We start from the raw sequence: 25,189 nt of genomic DNA on the forward strand, positions 1-25,189 counted from the left end.
CTCTCAGGAGCAGTGACCACACGCCCTCAGGGCGATCACAGTTCCACTCTTCTCCAAGTGCCCAGCAACTGTCCTGGTAGGTACACAGCACAGCTATAGCGGATGAATGGCTGCACAGTCACGAAAAGGCTTTAAATGCAGTGGTGGGGGTGGTGAAAAAGTAACCTGGGAAGTGTTTATTTTGCTAATCTCTTAGCTAACAGCGTATAGGAGCCAATGGGGCATGTCTTTTTTTTTTTTAAATTAAAAACAAATTATTCATGGTAGTCATGCTGTAAAACAAAATTATCAAGAAGCCTAGTACTTGGTTTTATAAGGCAAAAAAAAAGGGGGGGGGGGACGTAAGAAAGAAGGCAGTGTGTCCTCACCTTTTTACTGACCGAAGTTTGACACTGTTCATGTCTTTCAGGATCTCTAGCATATTTGGCATGTCAGGTTTCTTTGGATTGTTCTTGACTGAAGTCTTCCCAGCACAGGCGTTCTTCTCTCTTCGCTCTTTAATCAGATCAAGAGCAGATGTGCTTTGGTGGAGCACTGATGGAGGGGGGGGCGGGGGCGCCGGGGGCGGGGGCGGAGGGGGCGCTGGCGGGGCAGAGGGCGGTGCTGTGGCGACAGCTGTGGCAGATTCCAAATCACCTACAGAAATAAGGAAAAACCAATTCAATCCTGATGGCTACGGACAAGTAAAATATTTTAAAAGCAAAGTTATGTTAAGGACTTTATATTTGAAAATAATATCCTCAAAAAGAATCTCAATCATGTAAGTAGAAAGGAAGTGTCAGCTACTTGGTTAGAATCTAAATGCCTGAATCTCAGTCTCTGTATCTTTTAATCCCAGACCCTCCAGATACAAGTGTTCCACTTAACAGGGCACTGTCGTGGGCCAGCTGCAGAGTCTGTCCCCACTTCTAGATGAAACACACAGCAGTCGCACTGCACATGTAACTGTCTTCAGGATACAGTTTGACCATTTAATACTGGAGTAACTATATGAAAAAACTTTGATAAATTTGTGTTTCATTTTAAGTATATTTATATATGACTTATCAAGCATTAACTAGAATGTTTTTAAAAGGAAAGTTTTAGATTTATTGAACAAATTTCTGTAAGAAAAAAAGTTCTAGTTAATTTCCAAAATAAGAAGTTAAAGTAGTTCTAAAATAAGGACCTAAAAATTCATCTTTCTGCATAATGGGAGGTTAGTGAGTTGTTTTTTGGGTGAACTATACTGATTAGGGGGAACTCAGTGCAAGAGTTTTCCTCAAGGGATTTGGATTGTAAATATAACACCTAATGTAAATCCCCCAATTCTCACTATTACAGCAGTTTTCTTAGTCTGCCAGTAGAGGGAGGTAGAGCAAAAGAGGAGTGCAATTTATAATTTAAAAAAGAAAAGGGCAGGACTTCGGTTCTATAAAAGTGACACACAAATTTCACTTAAGTGACAGCAGGTGCCCGAATGCATGCGCCCTCGGTCCATCCTGGCCAGACACAGGTTGGATGAGGTTAATGCGTGGGGTTACATTAAACCCTGGGGCCATGAGCACAGTGACTCAGAGGCAGAGTAACTATCCTGTCCTTTAACCTTTAGAATTGGCTTATACTGAGTCCAGCCAGGACTCGGGAACAACACGAGGAAAAACCACCACTACGTGCCAGCAGGTTCATGGGCTAGGATTTCAACACCACGGTTTCTTCTCCCGAGTGACAGTGCCACACAGAAGCAACAGTATTAGACCAAGAGTCAGACGACCTGAATTCAGTTTCCACTCTGGGCAAGAGGAAGAGAAGTGACCGTTAAGTAGCTGCAATGTGCTGAAGACATTTCATATAATTTGCACATTTACTCCCACGTAACTCCGTAACACAGGGCAGCTGTCCTCACTGCAGAGCAGACCTGGGAGGTGGAAGGGCCAAGCACCCGCCGCAGAACACGCAGGTAGGGAAGCAGCACTCAGCCCCGTCAGGGCTGACAGAGATTACCTCGCGTCTAACGTGGATGGTGCCACTATCACAGACAGCTAAGGTGCCCGCAGCATTCACAGGAGTAGCAGTTTAACCATTAAATGAATGCATATACTCAGTATCCTCTCTGACAGCATCAAGGTGGTTCAAAACAAACAAAAACCACTTAAACTTGCCTGGGTCCTCTACTGGACCACGCATAGAGGACTGACCCCAGATTTTCTAACAAGCTCAATCAATGCTGTTACTTGTTAATAAATTTTACATGAGTGGCATTCTTCTAATTCCCAGTTCCCTGGTTAAAACAAATGTAGGACTTACAGACCTGCACTGAGGTTTTGCTGTTCCTGCAGGGTCACGATTTTGGCAATCTGAGCTCTGAGAGCAGCGAGTTCATTTTCGAGGGCACAGATCTTCTGCAGTGCCTCCTCGTTCGCCAGCGTCGTGCTCTGCAGCTGACACTCCTTTGGAGACAGGTCTGGTAAGGAAAACTGCCTGCTTGGGGGCTTCTCAAGGAAAGGAAGGTCATCCTGAAGGGGCTGCCTTGACCTGACCTGTGTCCTGCAAGGAAGACAGAAGGCTGGCTGTCACAGGCTTTGTCAGGGAATACAATCAATCATTTCAAAGTTAATCAGAACCTAACATCTGAGAACCACTTTTCAGGCTGACCGTCCATAAAGCCCCTGCTGTAAGTTTCAACAACAAAGCACTTGTCAACCTCACGCAGGAACGCGCCAGGCCAGATTTCTTGCTGCCATCATTCTTCTTAATCTCCACACAATACACACAAGCCTGCACTACAAGAGGCAACACAGCTTCCAGCAGTGTCTTTGCTAATTCACGTTTTGTTTTGATGGTATGAACTAAGGTGAAGAAACTTTTAATGATAAACTAATTACTGGTTATGTGTGACAAATCAAATCAGTAATCTCTTAGCCCTTCCCCAGGGTCTTGGCTTCTACCCTTGGATGTCAGTGTTTTCCACATGTGATAGAATGTACTAAATTGTAAGACATACTGTAACAATATGGGCCAAATTACAGCGTAAGAAACTACAAAGGAGAAAAAAGTAATCATTATAGTGGAACTCATGCAGTAACTATATACATGATCTCATTTTCACTTGGGTGTTTAAAAAAAAAAAAAAGGCTTTTCTAACATGCATTGCTCCACAGCTCTATATGGAAGTCTTTGGGGGGTGAGAATAAAGTTCAGATTCCTTTTCAGTTGTCAATTTCTATACTTACCATTTCCTCCTATTTTCCACAATTAGGTTTTTCCAGCCTCTAATCCGTTTTTTTTTCTTCCAGCTTTACCGAGGTATAACTGACACATGCTGTATGTAGTTAAGGTGTACAGCATGATTTGATGTGTGTATACATTTTGAAATAATCACAACAATCAGGTTAACATATCCCAGTTTCCTTCCATTTCATGGTCATGTGACCAAGTGCTGACTGACAAGCTGGAGGCAGAACGTGGGTGAGCCGCCAGGAAGGCCGCTGCAGGAGAAAGCGCGTCCTTTCATCTCTAGCCCCACGAGCCTCTGAGAGTCAAGCTAACCTTGACGTGAAAGCCAGTGCTAAGGATGGCAGAGAGCCCGGCTGGGTCCCTAGGGACACAGTGGAGCCACTGTCAGCTTCATACTCTCCACTCTGGATGTTTCTGACTTGAGAGAAAAATAAACTTCATTGTTTTTGACTTCTGTTTCACGCAGTCACACTTAATCCTAACCGTTACAGCGCTCACCAACATTACATTCTGTTTTAGTTTTCCTTTAACTGGACACTGCTGTCTTGCCTTGTTTGTGCTGGAGAGCCGTGTTAATTCGTTCTACCTTGTGTTTTGAGTGAATTCTCGGACCTTTAGCTTTTGGTATTATGTGCTGAATTCAGGTGTTTTTCTCCATATCTAATTCTGATTATGCCATGTTAATTATACTATCATATATTGAGGATGCTTGTAAATTATTTACCTGTAGTATTAAACAAAAACACCTGGAGAATAAATATCCTGGTTGTTACCTTTACTTCAGGCTCTACTTTAGATTTAGATTAGCAGCCGACTTCAATCAATACTAACTTTATTAACGATAATTAGGAATATCTGTGGGATAGGGAAGTATATTTGGCTTGCAAAGTTTCAACTACCATTCCCTTTCTTAGCCCCACACTGGGAAGAAATAGGTGATGAGATGTCTAAAAAAGTACATGAAGATTAAACAAAGGTAAAAACTTTTATAAGAAATAATACTGACACTCTGATTAAATATATTAAAATGTTCTTTGAAAGATTATTTGTTATAAGAGATTAGACGCATGTGCTCTAATCATCCTGCAATAAGGAAAAAATTTTAATAACACATTAACAATTAAAAAAAATCACTGTGGCTTTTTGTTGATGTAACAGCCTAAATTCTGGTTTCTACCCACCTTTCATAGGGTAGGTCAAATACTTTTGTTAAACATCTCTGTACATTAGGTTACAAGTAGATAAAAATTAGTCTACTGAATAACATTCTTTTGAGGGGCAGGCTATTTGCATGGGTTGATTTAATCAGTATAAGGTCACATATTCTTAATATGCTTCCTCAACTATATTCTTGACAGCTTATGTTTTTAATAAAAACAACACAATGATTTTTTAAAATACTACTTTTTCTTGAAAGAACTAGGGAAAACACTCATAGGTGGGACAGTGGCAGAGACAGAATACTAGTTCTGAGGAGATCTGGGTAAAATACAGAAATCTCAAATAAATGTAGAATTAAAGTATCACATTTGTTCCAAACACCAGAGGAGAAATAAGAGTAGGAGAGAGACTGTGACTTCATGACTTTAAAGCAACAAGAGTGCTCAGAAGCGGTGTTCTCAGGAAGGACACGCTGCCCCACAGGCATCGGGGGAGGGGGCATCAGGAAGGTGACAAGTAGATGGAAGCGGGAAGAAACAGAACTGCAGGTGCAGACTCAGCGTTCCCTCACCTCTCCCCCTACCTTCTTCCATTTTCCATGAACGTTGAATTTTGCTTTGTTTGTCAAAACTCACTTAAAAGAATGAAAATTTTTATATCTGAGAATGGAAGCGAGGATGATGGTTTGCTTTCATTCTGTGTACGAGCACAGATACTTCATCAAGTCTGCATTATAACAGCAAATAAATTTTGAATGCCAGACTCTTCAGTGCTACTAAACAAAAAATGATGTTACCGTCCTGTTCAAGAACTAGTAGTCTCTTCAGTAGTGAGTACATACCCCCACCTAAGATTCTCCTAGATCACAGGAGCCAATGGTATTAAGTGCTTTTAAGTTTGCTTTAAAACATTATCATTCAAGTCAGTCAGTCTTCAAATCCCACGAACATTTCCTCAATACCCACAACTGGAACAAGATAATATGACAGTTTGGATTATGAGATCAACTATAAGGCGTTTAGTTTAAACAGCTTTCTTTCCTTAAGATCCTTCTAGGCAAAATACATTGTAAGAGAAAAATTAATGAATAGTGAACAGCAAACTACAATGTTTTTTTAAAAGGGAAGAATTAAGCTTCTGCCTCTCCCCCGTAACCCCTACAGATGAATTTTATCATTTGTTTTTCCATCTACTGAAAATTAAGGATAAAGTACTCATTAATCTTGAAAACCAGTGTACCAGGGTAAGAAGGAAAAAGTTTAGGACTTTTAGCAAAATGATTTAAGTAACAATAGCAGATCATCTGTATTTTATGTCCATAACTAGTTTTGTGACTTCGGCATAGATTCTGCATTTCCATGTATGAAATACCGTTGATGGCTGTGGGTTCAAACAAAATAATCACTGGAAATGTGGGAGTTTAAATGTAGATTTTTAGGAGCTAAAAAAGTAATCTTGAAATGATCACGTCTTCTCAAAGACACAGATTCAACATTTACAGGAGCTCGAGAACCAGAAACAAAAAGAGTTGCTCTGTAATATACTTGTATATGGAAAAGTTTAGATTTTATGAAAATTCTCAGACATGTCCCTTCCTTTAAAAATACAAACACACACACACTTTTCCCACAGACATCTGTTTTATAAGGCAGTCAAAACTCATTCTCAGAACCAATCTGTTTTGTCATCCTTCAGAATAGAAGGCTATTAAGAGCTAGAATATAGAGGCAGAAGTAATCCGAACTAAGAAAAATGCTCTTTCCTACTATAATTTTTGTGTATAATACAGAGAAATTTAAGAAACAAAACAAAAAAACAAAAACAAAAGAGGCGTCAAGTCTGGATATCCCCAAAGCAGAAGACAGCCAGAGTGTGGCCGTTTCTTAAAAACACTTCCTGTGTACCAGCTTGTGCTCGTACTTTCTACCTTTTGTTTGCTTTTGGCTCCAAAGGGCCTTGTGGCACGAGGGCACAGGCACCCGTTCGGAGTGGCCCTGCACGTGACCTCGCTCTCATCTTTTCAACATCCGTGTCAAGGGTAGCAGCCACTTTGGGAGCACAACGTACAGAACCATGAAGGGCTTTTCAAGTTCCACTGATCATTTCAAAGAAAATCCTCAATTAAATATAGTGCACCTGTGGGGTCCTTCCCCTTAATCTCACAGTTAATGAAAACCAAAATCTGAGATCGTTTTACATCAGCCCAGTGCTCTGTGGAGGGTGCTATTCCCAGGATGGCGCTTACTGTCTCACTGTTTCAACTGAGAACAGCCTAGAAATGAATAAAAAGACACTATTGCCAATGGGATACACGGGGGCTGGTGTGGGGGACTGGTTGATTCAGTTCTCTGAAAGTAAAAAGTTGCATAGAAAACTAACAATCTTTGCAAAGTGAGTGAGTAGTTGGCTAGAGATACCTGGACTAGGAAAGCTGTTTTCAGAGGGAAGTTGCCCATCAGAGGATTTACAGTGGGGGATGGAGCAGGACTGTCACGAGGCCACAGACCCAGACGACTGGTGGGATTCCTCTTACTTGCTATTCTAGGCTCTTGTTTTGTATCTTAAAAGCTGGATCCTTCTACAAGTGATGTTTAGTGGAAATGACGCTTGTCCCTTGAATGCAGTGCTTGAGTGATGTACATTATTAGTTATTGTCTAGTGTCAAATAATTAAGGTCAAAGTGGGAATGAACAGCACGTGCTGTCTGCTGTGCTGCGAGCAGGAAGCTAACTTGCTCTGGTCTGCACTCCATCTGGGAGCCCTGGCAAGCCAGCCTGCCTGCGTGCTGAGTCATTTCCTTTGGAGTTTTGTTACTCATTGTCATCCTGTATGAGGTTGGGGTTCTTCCCCAGCACTCCTTAATAGCACCATCCACTTCATGTCAGATTGAAAAACTTAAATTGGGTATCTTTAAGTCTTCAGTCTCACTTTATTCACTATTGTTATATTACAGATTTTGTAAAAACTTTCACCTGGTCATTAGATTACATTGTGGTGTAAGAAAAAGGGCTGCCTGAAATACTTTCAAATCCTATGAACCTATACATTTTTATTTAACACCTATTCAGTTTGGTATGTATGTGGCACTCAGAATTAAGAATTAGATGCAATTAGAAATTAATATATTAAAATTGAATGAATAAACAAGATGGCACCCACCCTTCCCTTGCCAGAGTGCTATCAGTGAAAGCCAGCTAAAAGAAAAAGCTTAAATAAGGTCCAGAGTCTCAGATTCTCAAAATATCTAGATTTCAATTTAAAAAATCACTCATACCAAGAACCAAAAAGAACACAAACTGAATGAAAAATGACAATTAACAGATGCCAACTCTGAGATGACAAGAGTTAGAATTATCTGACAGATTTCGAAACAGCTATAATAAAAAGGCTTAAATGAGCAATTACTAGCATTTGTAAAACAAATGAAAAAAAAAAAAGTCTCAGCAAAAACCTCCAAGATATAAAGGAGAACCAAATGAAGATTTTCAAACTAAAAGGTAAAATAACTGAAATTAAAAACACACTGGATAGGATCAAAAGCAGAATGGAGAAGATGGAAGAATCAATGAATTCAGAGACAGAACAATAGAAATCATCCAATATGAAAACACAAAAAGTGAACAGACCAGGAAGAAACGTAAGCAGAGTCTCAGTGACCTGCGTGACTACAACTTCAATGCCCTCCTTTCAAAAATTGTTAGAACAAATAGAAAAATCAAAAAAGATACACACTGGAATTTGACACAACATTGTAAAATGACTATAACTCAGTAAAAACAAATGTTGCAAGAAAAAAAAAAGTACAGAATTCAGCAACACCATCAACCAACAGGGTCTCTGACATTTACAGGATATTCTACTGACAATAACAGAGTATATATTTCTTTTCTGGTCTTTTTTTACATATGTGTTAATTAACTAATTAACTTACCATTTACTTACTTATTAATTATTTTTACCCTTAACATACGCACTGGGGATTGAATCTAGTACCTTGTGCATGCCAAGCACGAGCTCTACCACTGAGCTGTACCACTCACCCCCTAGTGCACACATTCTTTTATATACCCACAGAACATAAACCAAATGGCCCATATCCTGAGCCGTTTAAAAAAACCTCAACAAATTTTTAAAAGAATGGAAATACAACTGACCCTTGAACAACACAGGAATTAGGGACTCCAACCCTCCATGCAGTCCTAAGTCCACAGTGCAAACCCAAGTTGTTCAAGGATCAACTGGATACGTGTGCTCCCTGACCACAGAATCAAACTAGAACTCAATAACAGGAAAAGTGCTAAACATTTGGAAACCAAACAATTTATAGCACTAAAATGCTTATATTAGAAAAAGGAAAAAGTCTCAAATTAATATAAGCTCTCACCTAGAGAATCTAGAAAAAAAGAAAAACTCCAAGTAGAAGGAGAAAATTAGGCGCAGATGTCAGTAGAATTGAAAACAAAGTAACAGGAAAACCAAATAAAGAGCAAGCTTGTTCCTTCTCTGCTCCTCTCTGGACTCATGGAGCCATTTGGAGTCTCCTAAATATGCCGTGTGGTCTCCTAATGAGTACCTTTAAACACATTCACTTTTCCTGGAACACCACCATCCTATGTGAGTGGCTCCTACTGACCCTCCTCACTCGGCTCTAGCATCCCCTCCTCTGAGAAGCCTTGCCAAGCCTCTCATCCCACAGAGGCCTTCTGTACTTATTTAGTAGTATTTCCAGCATCAGTATTACTGATTTCCTTGTTTCATCTCCTCTGGCAAGTATTTCCAGGTATTCCTGGAAAGCCAGGACTGTATCTTATTTTATCTATGTTTCCTCGATGCCTAATAAGAATGAAGAGTTGACCAGCTGAGTGTTTATTAGATTGAAGAGGAGTCAACAATTTATTCAGGCTCTTTCAAATAAATGGAAGCACTTCTCTAAATCTTACACACTGCCTCCTTTGAATCAAAACTCATCTTGACTCTCAGTTTTTAGGAAACGGTCTCCAATGAGTACACAAATTCCCTGATATGATCCACAGGGATTGCTCTGCCCCAGTAAGACCATTATAGTTACTCCATCAATCTAAACATATTTATGACAGTTCTTTCCAGTTTCTTACTTTAGAATGTAAACTTCTGAAGGCTAGGGGATTCTGTAATTCTTATGGACCTAGGACACAGTTCTTTAACTAGAAACTTTACAAATAGTAGCTGAGTCTTTAAAATGAACAGAAAAGACGACCACTTGAAAAAATAACTAGGTACTAGAGATCAAATTAGGCGAAAAAAGGAAACAATGCAAATGTATCATCTCTTAAAATAATCAATACTGCATCTCAGCTCTGACAGATTCCAGACTAACCTTCGTCTTGTCGAGCACTCTCCTTCCTCTCTGGCTACCCACCCAACATCAGCAAAAGACGCCACTGCATCCTCTCCTGGGTGGCTGGGGCTCCATTCGGCTGTAGGGCTGGTAAGCTGTAAGTTACAAACAGGGAAACTTCTTCATCTGGCACCAAAATGATAGAATAAAACATTTAATCACCGAAAGGAAAATCATGAGCTCTAACGTTAACAAACACAGGCAGTTTCTAGCGTTCCCATTGAAGGTCTCCATGGAAAAGGACCTTTAGTTATGTCATACTGTTGTCTAACAGTGTATGCAATCTCTGAATTATAATTTAACCTTACTCAATTTTTTATTTTAAGGTCACTAAAACTGGTTTAAAAAAAACCCTCTGTTCGTCCTAAAACATTGAGAAAATTTTTAGAATTTAATCATTATACATCAGTTCTTTTCTGAAGAGATTTAGTTTAAAAAAAAAAAGTATAGGAATAAGAACAAATGACCAATTTGTGCTGAATCTGGGAACATTTTGAAATGAATATTACATAGTTATGCTATTATAATACTGAAAATACATTTTTTAATCTTTAAATCTCTTGTTTTTAAATAAAAGTATTAACTATATTAAAGAACCAAAAAAACATAACAATAGAACAGAATTCTCTAGCTGATCTTCAACACACAGATGAAGGAACAGAATATTCTGAAATACAATAAAGAAAAAGGATTCAAGTTCTGAAATTTACCTTGAAAAAATGGAAATATAACTGTATTGAAGTTCTGTTATAAGTATAATGCCTCAGAGGCAGATGACCAATGAATAATAATTTAAAAATTAAGTTATCAGATCAATGTAGTATTTCCTACAAATTGAAGTGAGGTTTAACTAAAAATGAAAATGCGGACTTTTTAACTGAAGAAAAAAGTTTAAAAGACCAAAGAGATTTACATATTAATGTATTTATCAGAAAGGTTCTACTGTAACCCATGCTTTATTTGAACCTTCTTAATACTAACATCGCCAAATGAAGCTTTTGGAAGCTACACTTAAGTAATACTTCTTCCTCAACTGTAAAATATACCATACAACCTCAGAATAGTACTATGGTTAAAATTTTAAATATCTTTAATATTAGGAATAAAATTTTAACTAAACATATTGACTGCTATTATGTGTATCCATTCTGATATCATAATTACCTAACATTATCAACTTAACAAAGTAGTATTAAAAAACTGACATTTTAACAGTAACTCAGTAAGAACATCAAGTATTTAAAATACCTTAAATTATGGCTTTTGGGGAGTACAAGGGTCCAGGGAAGAGAAAAAACAAGTGTATTAAAAAGAGTAGAAATTTAAGAACTTAAACCTGGGCAAAAAACAAAAACAAAGGAACTAATAATGGAATTAAGTTGAAAAGGCTTTCAAAAATACCAATGTTTAGAGGCATGTAGTAGAATAATTGTGGTTAGAAGAGAAAAAAAGTAAAAACTTTAGCAAGTACACTGTCAAGGGATATGATCAAAGAAAAATCAAAAAGAAGATTTTTGTACCTTTGCCATTGTATGTTTTAGAAGTGTATCCAAATAAGTCAATAAACAAACACTCAGTAAATGGGTATCTTGTACAACTGAAATAATATCACTAAACTCGGCATCACACCTGATCTCAAGAGCCTGAGAATATGGTAATAGAATCTGCTTCTATCCATTACTGAAAACAGAATGGTGTATTAATATTCCCATAACATTATAAAAGGGAGACGCTAAGTGGGCTACATGGAGATCCAGGAACGGGAAGGTCCCCAAAAAGGAAGCTCTTAGAAGACACAGTGTTTAATGGGCTGTTTTGTATAAGTGACAGATCATAAAGAAACCTGAGGGTGCCTTCCTCAAGGTGCTAGTTCATGAAGATCAATCTGATTATATAACTTTTTGTTTAGTAAATAAAATTTTTTTCCAATACAATTACTGGTTGGTAGGAAGAAAGGTTTATTTAAGATAAATAAAATCTAGTTTTGACCTCAAGACTTCTTACTTTCCCATAAAGTTACAAAAAGCACTGTTTTCTTCCCAGATATTTTTGTTCATAAAAGGAAGCAAAATGATATTTTTCTAAGAATACTCAAAAATATGAAAGTTAAACCCAATTTTGTGACAGCTTTTCAGAGTACTTTATAAAGACCATACAATATTTGTTTTATATCTGTAATAACTTCACATATTAAACATGAAATGTTGATTTTGTACAAACTTAAAAAAAATTATTCCATGGACTTAGTTTGCAGTCTAAGTATTGATTATATTCAATCACTGAAATAACAGTTTGTCTATAACATGTGCTCAATGAGATGAAAACATTAATGATACTGTCAAGAACCAGTTCCAGAACTGATAATATCTTTATCATTTCTAATTGACATCCTGTCCCACAAAACAAAGTAGTTTTAATATTTAAGTCATGCATCTACATAACAGTGATTTTATGCCACTAAAAAAAGAAGCCTAACAAAATCCTGGGGAAACCAAACTCATACAGAAAACAAAGTAAAACTGAAAATATAGTAACATTAATCTTTTTTTAAAAGGCCGCGTCATTTGTTGCTGAAATGCACACTCAGTAACTGAAGTATGAAACAGAGGACAATTCACTGAGTCAAGAACCAGTCTAGGTGAGGTCAGTGTAGGCAAGGGGACTGACAGCGTGGATTCTTAGAAGCATGATTTAGAGCCCACTACTGGCATGCATGGGTGACTGATGGGAAGTTTGAAAAAGGAAAGATCAACTTACTGAAGGTTCCAGCAAGGTCCTGTCCTACCACAGCTATTGTTAGTAAGGGAGGGAAAAAAAAAAAAAACACAGTGAAGGGAATAGAGAAAAAAATTTTTTAAATCAAGGGCATTATAAAATTTTAAATAAAAATTAGCACAATTGGTTGCTAAGTATTCAGATTTCTTTCAGAAAAGTATAAAAAGCATTTCATTCAGACCAAAACTCAATAACAGCATTGTACTTTTTACTGATTTTGAGAAGTTCAACATTTGATACAATGTTAATTATCCAAGATTCAATTATATTTCAAGAATTATACCAAAGTAATTTTAGGTAATTTTAAATATTCTGATAATGTACACTATAACTGAGGAAATTGATTCATCTAACAATTGTACAGAAGTTGAAATACTTAGAATAACATATAAGAGCAGCTAACTTTGTCCTCATGTGACTTTTCATAAAATAAACACACTGGTACTGGGAACTAAGATTCTCTCAGTTTCTTGCGAAGAAGGGTGTAAGAGTAAATATATTCAGTTTATTTTACCACCATTTGTTTACAGCCAAATGCAAAATATGTATTCTTAGAAGCAACATACTAAAATAGTAACTTCTAGCTTTTTCACTAACAGATTTCATTATTCCTCCTTTTCCACTAACTTCCGCCATAGTAAGAAACACTGAAGGCAGAATATCTCCATTTTGATACAGGGACATACAGTGACACCAAAAGGCTGAGCAGTGCACCTGTGTAAAGAACACCAACCAAATACTCTAGCTGAGACTCAGCCACTAAGCCACTTTTTAAAAAATAGAACATTTATGAAAGATTTCTACTTGTGACACACCTAGAATGGGGGGCGGGGAACGTAGGGGGAGAACAGGTAGAAGAAAAAGGACCAGAGAGACCAGAGGGAGGGAAATGTGTGTCTGTCTCTCAAAATCATCTAAGAAGGTAAGTGACAGTGTCCCCATGGAGAAACAAGTCTTTAAGACGTCAGTTACTGAGAACGAAGAAAATGTCACAAACATTGGTTATTTACAGAGCTGGGCTTCAAATTACTAAGCCATGCTACCAAATTGATAAAATGTAATACTTGTATCATGGATTCAGTTATCCTTAACAGCCATTTTAGAGCTAAAAATCTCAAGAAACGGACATCACATACAGTACGATGTCACGTTAGCACATTCCAGATTATCAGACAGTAACTGGGGAGAGTGTTAGGTTTAACAGTGACTTGCGGTATGAATTCAGGTACTTATCCTCAAATGACTCAGACATCAAAGACCTCAACTGCATCTCCCAGCTCACGAGCTCCTGACACACGGGCCTTGTCTTAGTTCCTCAAACAATGACTTCAGTCTTGTCCAAGGACCTCTGCACATAGTGTTCTTTCTGCCCACAACAGCCCCACCATCACCTCCTTCCCTCTCCCCAGCTCTTTGCAGGGCTGGCTCTTTCTAATCATCAAATGTCATTCCTGCAGAGAGGTCTTCCTGGACCACTGTTACCAATAAAATCGCATGACTAGCACACTTCCATTATGCATGAATTATGTACCAGTTATTACACTCAGGACTTCACACGGATCATCCTGTCTAACCCTCACAAAGTAATGTGCCCATCCTGCTCATCATTTATATGTTACTCGCCTGCAGACACATGGGTCAGCTGATAACAGTGAAAAGATGGCGTGATTGAGAAAGAACATACTGAGGCTTAAGATTTCAGAGGTGAAACCGTGAGGGTGACAGAGTTGAGGTGTTGCCTATGAGTGGGTACTAGAAAAAGAATGGAAGTGAAAGTCAACAGGAGTAGAGGAAGTAAAGAAAATATGAGACCAAGTCTCAGATGAGCCCAAAAGACACTGAAATCACCCAGAACAACAAAGGACTGGTTTTTGACTACCTAACCCCTGCCTCATTCTCAAGTTTAATCTATATCGACTTCCATCTCTCAAATATGGCCCTATAGTGGTGTCTACCCTCCCTGGATCCAAGTGTGGTTCCCCGGTTCCAGACTTTCTATAGTAGTATTTACTCATGTTGTACTCTTATAGACAGTCCAAATACACTCCATATCAAACCCCCAAATAAGCCAGAGAAAACTGCAAAAATGAATTGTAATTTTATGACTCTAAACTGCATCCTTTCTATTTTTTGAAGACTACTTTTCTCATATTTCCAATAGATGTAGTTTAAAAAACAGAAGATAGAGGAATAATAGCAGATCTAAAATATATAAGTGGCAGATAAAACACTCACTTTAATATTGATGTTGAATTTTAAAAGATGCAGCATGCTACAAAACTGCCTGGACATAAAAATCCCACTATAAACAAATGTCTTCTGTCTTCCACTACATTCTAAAGTGGGTCACCAACATTTCTCTTACCTTACTCCTCTCCTTATGTTACTCTTTTCAAATGCAGCTCCTATACTAAATCTAAAATTCTTATTCTACTCAGACCCTTCTAAGTGACTAGTAACACTGAGAAAGAGAATTCTTCCAAGGAAATAAACTTGGCTCCAGTACTCTGGCACACTGACTGTCAAGGCAGATTTGGGTTGCTACCAGAAAATGCCAGATTATCTCCGTGTCCTTTCATATGTCTCTAGCTACATGAACACAAGTGCTGAAGCAAGTTCTCCTGCAAGGAGGTTAAGCAGACAGACAGACAAAAATAAAATTCTAATGGAACTGAGCAATCAGAAGAAAATTAGTAAGCCTTAGTTAATTAACACAATAGCTACTTGAAGGAAGCTGACAAAGTAATCAGTGATTGGTGTCTTTAAGTGAATTCTCAGAAATTGTGCTTGAGCAAATTACTACCACAGGTTTCTGCATTTTGATTAAAAGAATAGTCCATCATTTGATAAAAATTACTTGGGCAAAGTTCTAACCTGTCAGTCTCTACATCGGTGCACAAAGGTTTTGCAGGTCAATCTGCAAGCAGCACAACAGGGAACAACCTTGTTAGTCAATCTAAACAAACGCCAATTTCTACCACTCACTTAGGAACAGATTTATTAATACGTACAAGGAGGAAGGATTTATAAATAAGACAATCCCTAATAAGCTCTCAGGGGCACTTGTGAGCTTCTGAATTGTGAGCTCAACATATCTTCCACATTTCACATGCTAATCTATTATTCAAAATTGGAATAGATACCTGCTGAACTTTATTTTCTTAAATGTTGAACTGAAAGGTTTTGTCACATTATTGCTGTAGAGAATTAATGAAAAACAAGAGCGAAGCTATGTGATATGTCTTAACCCTGTAACAGTAAGGAACAAAAACCCAAATCAAGAAAACAGGAATTTGTCTCCAAGCAAAGAGTTGAGCTGCTCCTGATCTGATGCTAGAAGAGAATGTTCAAGGTCACCTGGGAATTAGCAACTGCTTAGATTATTCCATGCGTCTAAATCGTCGTATATGTATTGTTAAGGATAAATGTCTTAAAGAGCTTAAATGATCACTTCACAGAGGAACTAAAATTAGAAAGACTTAACTGTGGTTTTGATCCTCTTTTATTTTACTGATAGTGACATCAGTAAGGGGGAGAGGTTCAAAAAGCACTTTTAAAGCTGTCTTGCATATTTATATTACTAATGTACATATTAACATAAAATTTGAAATATATAAAATACAGTACCTGAAACTGAACTCTTGGACACTGGATCATAGATAAATTAGTACCAATTTTCCTTACAATACTTCGAGATGAACCATATGGCTTCCCAGACCAAAGTACCTGAGGAAGTAGGAAAAATCAGAAGTTTAATTATAAGACTTATAGAACCATTAATACAAGGCATTAGACAACTGACTGCACGACATGCTGACACATTAATTATGGGATCAGAATGCTCTAAATGTTACAGGAAATGAGCTGCTATTTCTCAAATAAGGTGTTGCTCAGTGGTAGAGTGTGTGCTTAGCATGCACGAGGTCCTGGGTTCAATTCCCAGTACCTCCATTAAGAAAAAAAAAATTAAAGAATATATATAGCAGGTTGTTATTAATGCAATGAAGTTAAATGTAAGACATTATATAAAAATGTAAAAGAATAACTAGTAATTGTAAAATAATACTATATTTGGGGTAAAATTTTCTATTTTCATTAGGTTTTCATACTGTTCTGCAAAGGAATCACTATTTTATTTTCTCTGCTATATTTTTAGTTTAAGAATTTTTTATACACATCAATTTTTTAAAACTATGAGTTACTTTTGTTACAGTCGACTTTCAAAACAAATGCAAAGTTAAAAGTTCAAAATCTCAATCTGTACCATGCAGGACGCTGCATTTTGTTTGCCACACAAGAAAGGCTGGCCAAGGGTGAGCAGGGGCCAAAAGCCAGCTGCACGACTTCTTCCTGTGAGGCCTTGTCTCAGGCAGAGATGCCTTCTCCTTAGTCACACAAAGGCATTAATGGGCTAGCGATGGCCCCAGGGAGCACAGCTTCTCAGAGGAAATCGTAATACACAGAGGACATTATGCTATGCTTAAAGCAAAAACAAACACAAACCTTAAAGCAAAAAGCAAACAAAAAACACACAGTAGAATGTTAAATCATTACGAATTGTACCTTGAAACTTCTCCCCAAGTATATGATCTTTCCTTAAAGAGAAAAACTATCCATCTGTTTTGAATGCTATACCTGAAAGCCTGGACAGAAGAGGTAGAGAGAGGTGGTATGCTATTAAAAGCAATTAAAAAAAATGATACGACTATTTACTTAATTCATTAAACATTCAATTATATCCTAAAACTAAATTTATGGTGCCCAATCAGTTGGCTTGTATTCTGAGCAATGGACATTGACCCCTTTTTAAAGTCACTCCATGCCCATTCTAATTTAAGGAATGGAATTACCCTATCATCAACAGTATGACCAAGCAATGTTATTGTAAACAGTGGTGGCTCCAATACGTAACCCTAACTAGACCTTTAGATTATTATAAAGCATGCACAACTTGTAAAATGAGCAGAGAGGCAATCTAACTTCTCGATTGTTAGCAATCAAATCCAATTTAAGGTTAACAGCATGAGTCACGGGGTATATATAATACCTCTGGCATCTGCCTCAGCTTTTATATAAATCTCATCATCAGTATATTCAAAGTTTTATTGACTATTACCTAGGAGAGTTCCAGAAAGTTCTATAACCTACACTGGCCACTATAACCAACAAAAAACGATAACTCTCTAGAAATGTAAAAGGATGGTATAGATTGGAAAATTGGTCACTGGAAAGTTAACAAGACATCAATATTGAAATATGAATATTAAACAAAGAATGTAAGGGGCAAAGTTACTGTGAAGCTTAGAAGAGAATCACCTGGAGTTGAAGAATGCAAATCACTCACACCAGTGACCAGACAGAGGATCATCACGTGAACAGTGTTATTAACACATGAGAACTAAGAGGAGGAAAATCATCTGACTAGAGGGAATCAGTCTTACTGATTCAACGTAAGAGGCCAAGAAAAAATAAGAACAGGGCAAGTAATTCTAAAATAGACAGTATTTAAGCAAACTCTTTACCTTATACATACTAATAGGCATTGAAAACTTTTTAAAAAATATCCATAGGGCAATAGTAACTACACCACTCAACCACTTCTCTTCTCATGTCTTCTATTTAGCCACAAGTCAAATCTGCTCTATGACGCAGGAGTAGTAGAATGCTACTTATGCATCACAATGTGACAATTACATAACCGGAATCTTCCATCTCTCCAGTAAGCAAACATCTTAACTGCAGATGAAGAGGACAAAAAAGCTCACAAAGAAAAGTTTAGAAAGGACTTGCCAAGGTCAGGAACTAAGGTTTCTGCCAGCTTTTAACATTCCTCACTAGGCATGCTTCAGGGCTATGTTTCAACCATCATCTCCCCATCTGCTTAGTATCAGAAGGGAAGGATACCAGGTGCTTTCCACATGAGGAAGTGGCCCAAAGATTCAGCTATTACTGAGAAGGAGTATAAGTAGATTATTTAGGCTTCTTATACAAGTAAAAGAACAGATTGCTTTATGTGATTATTTTTTCAAGTATACACAGTAGACTAACTTAATGCTGTTCTGTCACTTGTGAACTGCATAGCATTGAGCACCAAAAAATATAAGCAAAGGTCTACATAAGCTAAGGACTGGGATATTTAGAAAGAAGAGGAGCCATAACCTTTACTGGACTGTTGCAAAAGTAAAGTAAGGGGAAGGAGCAGCTAACTTCCAGGAACTCTAAAACTAGGTCTTCCTTCATTTTTTCTATTCAGCCCTCATGAAGGGGGAGAAATTATAAATGGCTGTGAAGAAATAATGAACAGATGGCATGAAAAGTCACCATCTGTGCACTGGGAGGCTGTATGGCCCAAGTGCATCTCTTGCCCTGACTGGTGGCTGAACTATGTCTTGTCAGCACATTTGTTTGCAGAAGGAAAGACTTCCTCTAAAGATAAACTGTCATTAATATTTTTTCAGATGTAAGAGAGAGGGCAGGGAGAAAGCTGTCATTACTAGACAATTCGATTTCATTAAAAAACAAGACTTCAACTCCATTAAGAAGTAATTAAATAACAGTCATTATTAAACAGAAAAACTTTGTTTTGCTTTATTTACAAGAACTACTGATAAATAATGTAATAATGAATCTGTGTGGTGGGGGGGGGGTGTTTGCATGTCTGAATCTAGTAATAACAGTCCATGCATGACGTTTAGCAACAGAGTTTGAAATTGATGACAGTGAGGGAGGATGACAACAGGAAAGCAATTTGTTCTTCTCTAACAATGTGAAATTCTACTGTCAAAGTGCTGGAGTGTGTGGCTGGAATCTGAAGCTGTCATCTGTCTCAACATGATGACTGCACTCAGGCTTTATAGACTAGTTTAATCTATGTTTCTATTTGAGAGTCATCATTTAGCAGGAGGAAGTATAAACTTAATTCTAAAAAAATGTATCTTTTTCAAGAAAAACTATGTAGTATTAACCCAAGGTTCTTGTTCTGAGGCTCACATCTCCCTGAAATCATATGCAACACTGTATGTATATACAAAAAAACTGTATGTACATACAACATTTTTCTGGGAAAAAGGCCCATACCATGAACAAATTTTCCGGGAGTCTAGGACAGGACCCAACAAAGTGTAAATTCTTAATTCTAAGGGAGCCAGGGAAAAATAAAAAGTGTGTCTTGAGGAGCAGGGGTAGAGATGGGAAGATGAAATTCTATAACAATTCTGAAATCCCCAAGTGAAGATAGCACTTCCCTCAGTTCTCTCCTTCCTCACTCTACGCTCCTAGCCACATTCACATTCTTTCTCCAAGGCACAAAACGAAAACAAGGGTACAATGCTTAAGTATTACTGGAAATATATTACTAACTCAGATCAGATATTTGCTATAACTTTCCAACATAAAATACTGAGATTAATCAGAATCACATTAGTTTCATATTATCCTTGCTTTCTCTAGTTTAAAAATATTTTTACTTAAGGACATAAATACAGTAATAACAGCCTGAGGGGAAAGTTTGGACAAATGTGAATAGAGCTGATATGAACAACGCTGAAGTTCGGGGTGCCGACACCATGCTCCTTCCCCAACGAAAATCTGCACTTAACTCCCTTCCCCGGGGGTTCCATGTCTGCGAGTTCAATCAAACTCGACTGTGAAGTACTGTAGTATTTACTACTGAAACAAATCTACATATGAGTGAACCCAAGCAGTTCAAATCCATATTGTTCAAGGGTCGACAGTATATAGTTTTAAATACAAACAAATGTTGAGACAAAAAGGCAGGCAGTCAAAAGAAAACAAAGGCCACGGCAGCATACAGGCCTGGCTCTAAAAGTAGGCTCTCCCGTTTCCTGCCTGTATAATGTTGGCAAAGTAAGGATCCCTCTGCTTCCCTTTCCTCATCTGTAAAAATGGGGACAGCATCTACTTCATGAGCCTATGAACATCAGATGAGTCATTTACATATAATGTCTTTAATAAATACTGCCTTCTTTGCCTTCTATTATAAGAGGTAGCAAAGTACACTAAAAAAAGGAAGGATTTTGGAGTCAGAATTGGATTCATATTACAGCTCTGCCACACATTAGTCGGGTAACTTCAGACAAGTCAGTTAAACAGTCTGAACCTCAGATCCCTCACCTGTGTAAAAAAAAAGGTTGCTCGAGTGAACATACACGTACGTTAAAGAACTGGGCATAGGAAGCCCATCCACGGTAGCTATTACAGGGGTGCTGTAAATAAAATATACAGTATAGTGAAATACAGAGAGCCAACAATCATCACCAGTTGCCCTAATGGCAAAAAACAAAACCCTCATCTCAAAACCTGCACTTTTAAAAAATCAGATAAAATATGTAAAGGATGAAGACAGTTTCTACCCTTGAATACATTCAAAGTATCAAGTTCGTTTATATGTCAAACCAGTGAGGAAAATATGTATTTAGCATTGAAAAGTGGAGCTAAAATTTTTATTTTCACATACCCAAAGGTAAAATGTTGGTAGACTACATCCCCCCTTTTATTCTTAGGTAGCAGGCTAAGAGCTCCTGGAAACTAAGATAGAAAAGAACTCTAAAGGTTTAAACTGCTTCTTGTTAGAAGAAAACTTATTTTTATATGGATTTTCAGTGAATGGATTAAAGTTGATAACTCTACGTTACATTGAAAAAATGATCTTCCCATCAGTTATTAGTAGAAAGGGCCCTCAGCTGTGATCACAATATCGGGAACAGGTTAATGCTGTTTCACACGGACCATTCTTTGGTGAAAATCACGTTTCACAGCTCAAAAACGAACAAAGCTGAATAAGTAAACTAAGCTAAATAAAGTGTGTTATCCGTTCCTGAAACAAAATTCTGCCCTTTGGCCTCAATCAGCTCTGGTCACCTTTGCCGGACTTGGGGCGGGGGCAGGGGAATGACACAGCAAAGCCACAGGAAAGTGAGTGTCACTGAATGTGCCCACACCACACACACGCCACCGTGCTGAGTATTTCACACACTGTCTGTAACCCACAGGCTCACTCAGCAGCAGTTCTTTCTGTCTGTCATTTGTAAACGAAGAAAGTAACTGGCAGCAATAAATTTAAGACCCAAGTTTGTCTGAATCCAAGACCTACAATCTTTCCACTAAACTATACTTCTTACCAAAATTGCAAATAAATAGGAATCATAAATTGTAAAGCTTCACTTTGGGGGGATCATCAGCAACAAAAGCTTCCTGTGTTTCTGAAAGGAAAAGAAATTATTCTGCTGTCAGTACTGAAATGTTAATCCACCCTGTGCAGCCAAGTGGTGGCAAGTAACAAATGAGAAGGGCGGCAGAGCTGCGTTAAGTGAAGCTCAAATCATGGGAAGATGTAACCGAAAAAGATGAAAATACTATTAAGCTTACAGATCATTTTCCCATTGTTTATCCTCAAATATAAAAATCTCAAAACTATGCAACTATAAAAAAGGGTAATTTTATTCGGTTCTTTGCTTTTTATCTCCAAAGAAAATAAATGTTACTTGGGGGGGGGTAGTGGGGTTAAAAGTTCAAACTTCTCTTAGCAAGATATGAAGAAACACAAAATAAAAACAAAAAAGTAGAAGAAGTGCATTAAAAAGTATACCTATATTCAAATTATGTAACCTGCCTATATCTTTAATGAATAAAACTTAATTCAGTGTGTCACTGATAACAAATTTCACAGAATTTGAAAGTGAAAAACAAATACTCCACAAAGTATGCCTGGCACAATTAATACTCCACCTTTACACTGGACCTGAAAAACAAGTATGTATCAGGAGAAAATATCTTTTAAAATGTCAAGATTAGAACAAACATCTTTGGCATAGAATAACCATATGATACCAATTTTTCCCTTTGTATCTATAGTTGTTGTATTTTAGGAGACATGACTTACCTTTTACTTTAAACAGCTATATGATAAACCACATTTTAACAGCATTCAATATTAATAGTTCTACAACATTCAGAGTTGTCAAGTATTAGTCAAACATTTCATTCAATGATCTCTACATATATTTAAGCCTCTTCCTCACTAATAAGAAATGCATTGCTTTTAACAGTCACATGAATACTGGTTAAATTTTCAGCGTAACCCAGAAAGTTACTCCCTCAATTAGCATGCTGGGTAAAGATTCACTTCCATGATTTAAATAGTAAGCAAATTAAAAAGTACATAAACACATTGAATTAAAAAATGTTAGCCATATATAGATTCACTTCACTTTCTCAAAAAAAATTCTTAATGTCTGGATTTTAAAAATAAATTTTGAGCACTCACCGATTGCATGCTTCCAACCTGTTGAAAAACCATCCTAATTAGGCGTTTAATCCAGCCAAGCATTTAGATGGCAGTCTTTCCAAATCTGCATTTCAAGTACTGCAGGCATACATAGCAGCACATGGTCCATAAAGCACACTGAAATTTTAAAATGCAAATACTAAAGTGAAATAATTATTACTTAGAATCCCTACTGTCTGCAACACATCTCACAAAGTAAGCCCAGTCTACAACATCTTAAACCTTTGTGTGTATAAATTTACCTAAGAAAAAACAAATTTTGCTCGTGATCTGCTTTAAGTAAACTAATAATATTTTTTTTTTTTAGCATTTCTTTTCCAGGCAGGGTTCTAAGTGGAAGCAAAAAAACCTACTGTGGTTGATTTATTTTTGGAAAGACACCTAGCAGATAACAATCTCAGTAGAACCTGACTTATAAGCTACACAGCCAGGAAAAACATCCCAAATGGCAGCAGAACTGGTCTGGGAAGACATCACGGCAACTGCTTCTACCACCCCAGACAGGACAGAATCTACCAGTTCCCACTTTTCTAGCTCACTGGCTCCTGGGTTGCTGTCCATACTGCCAGCTTTTGCTTGGCCAAATCTACCTGGCTATAGGTACAAGGAGATTCTGCCTCCCACAAAATCAATCCAGAAATATAAACCAGGAATTCAGATGCTATAAGGTCAAAAATAAAAAGTCCTCTCACACTCACTGGCACTCTAACCCCTGCCACTCACCCTCCTCCCCTGCCCATCAATATACTGTTTATCTGATACAATCATTAACTGATACGGCATAAGCCAGTTTACTGGAAATGTTGGTCTCCAGCATGACAAGAAGCTTGCACCAGACTATAAATCAATGTCAAGGAAGGCTTAAAAAAAAAAAAAGGCAGTGTACTTAATGACATATTTGATTTACATTCTGATGTAAGCTCATTTCGTTGTGAACTAGAAATAAAGCTTGGGGTCTACACTTTGAGAACTTGATGAACAATTACAAAGAATGGCAGGGTAGGGGGCAGAATAAAAGTGCCACAAATATGCCAGACATGGGGTGAAACATGAACAAGAAAAGAGCCCAGCCCTACTGACAGATGAAAGTGTGTAATGGAAGAGTTCTAAGTACTCTTAAGAACTCTAAGAACACATAATCTACTGATAACTAAGAAACAGTCATGACTAAAATGTACCTGTCTCACCAAAGTTTTAATGTTACCAACATCTATTACTGCCTATAAGAATGAATACTGAGAGTAAATGTGAATAAAAAGTGCAAAGGGCTAAAAACAACATCAAAGCTGGAAATGACTGACAAAAAAAGTGGTCAGAGAAAAAGGATGGTTTTATGTAGGATCTGAAAATGTATCACTTTTTAAAAAATTGAGGTATTTTACACAGAAAATTTTAAGTGTCCAGCTTGATGAATTTTTATGTATTTATAAACCTGCATAACCTCAAGATATAAAGGTCAAGATATAAAACACTTCTAGAACCCCAAAAGCTCCCTTGGGCCTCTACCCAGTCAATATCCATGCCTCACCTATCTAACCACAATTCTAACTTTTACAGCATATCACTTTTGCATGCTATATGTACTCTTTTGTGTCTGACTTCTTTCAATATTTATTACACATCTTCTGTGAGTCACAGTTCTTTTTCACTGCTGTGTAGTATTCTGTTGTGGTACTATACCATAATTCGCTTAGCTTATTTCCACTTTCTAGCTACTACCAAAAAAAAAGCAGCTGAAAAAATTCATGCACATAAAATATCAAGGTACACATGAGAACAAATTTCCTTTGAGTATATACCCAGGAGTAAAACTGCTACATCATAAGGTATACAGAGATAGACATGTAGCTGTACCTTTAATAGAAACCAACACTTTTCTGAGGTGGTTGTACCAATTACACTCCCACAAGCAAGTAAATAAAAAGAGTGCCAACTGTTCTACAATCCTTGGTATCGTCAATGGTCAATACTTGGTATTGTAGGTCTTTTTAATTTTAGCAATTTTAGTGGGTTCTTCACATATTTGGGGGAGCATTTTGATATGTTCTTTTTCTTAATTTCTGGTTTTTGTTTGGGGGGGTAATTAGTCTTATTTACTTATTTTTAACGAAGGTACTGGGGATTGAACCCAGGACCTCGTGCATGCTGAGCATGCACTCTACCACTGAGCTATACCCTCCCTCCTGATATGTTCTTTTTGTGAAGTGTCTTTTGCTCATTTTTTAAGTGGATGGTTTTTAAAAGATATTTTTAAAAATTACTCTTGCCAGGAAGAGAGTCTGTGGCTTGAGATAAAGATGAGGGAGCACTGGCGTAGAAAAAGGAGATGAAACCTAAGTAAGGGTGGACGGGCC

At 37.5% G+C, this 25,189-nt stretch overlaps 1 protein-coding gene and 1 long non-coding RNA gene across 6 annotated transcripts in view; one reads left to right on the top strand and one right to left on the bottom strand.

Annotated features, from left to right (window-relative positions):
* Nucleotides 1–25,189, bottom strand: part of MTFR1 (mitochondrial fission regulator 1) — a 33,183-nt gene that overhangs the window by 2,800 nt on the left and 5,194 nt on the right. For 2 of the 5 annotated variants that reach the window (XM_032470046.1, XM_032470047.1), the window contains exons 2-6: nt 22,815–22,952; nt 16,157–16,255; nt 9,734–9,849; nt 2,291–2,526; nt 369–636 (exon numbers count right to left, since the gene is read on the bottom strand). In XM_032470046.1, coding sequence (XP_032325937.1) covers nt 369–636; nt 2,291–2,526; nt 9,734–9,849; nt 16,157–16,255; nt 22,815–22,877 — 782 coding nt within the window. In that variant the 5' untranslated portion in view covers nt 22,878–22,952. Of the gene's footprint in view, nt 1–368; nt 637–2,290; nt 2,527–9,733; nt 9,850–16,156; nt 16,256–16,793; nt 16,992–17,092; nt 17,173–22,814; nt 22,971–25,189 lie in introns of those variants that run through there. The other 3 variants (XM_032470050.1, XM_032470048.1, XM_032470049.1) reach the window with 3 other exon arrangements.
* On the top strand, nt 593–3,187 carry LOC116660480. The gene is made up of 2 exons (XR_004316030.1): nt 593–1,939; nt 2,319–3,187. It is a non-coding gene; the product is annotated as an uncharacterized LOC116660480 (long non-coding RNA).

The sequence above is a fragment of the Camelus ferus genome, chromosome 29 (assembly GCF_009834535.1).
Source record: "Camelus ferus isolate YT-003-E chromosome 29, BCGSAC_Cfer_1.0, whole genome shotgun sequence".
In the NCBI taxonomy this organism is placed as follows: domain Eukaryota; kingdom Metazoa; phylum Chordata; class Mammalia; order Artiodactyla; family Camelidae; genus Camelus; species Camelus ferus.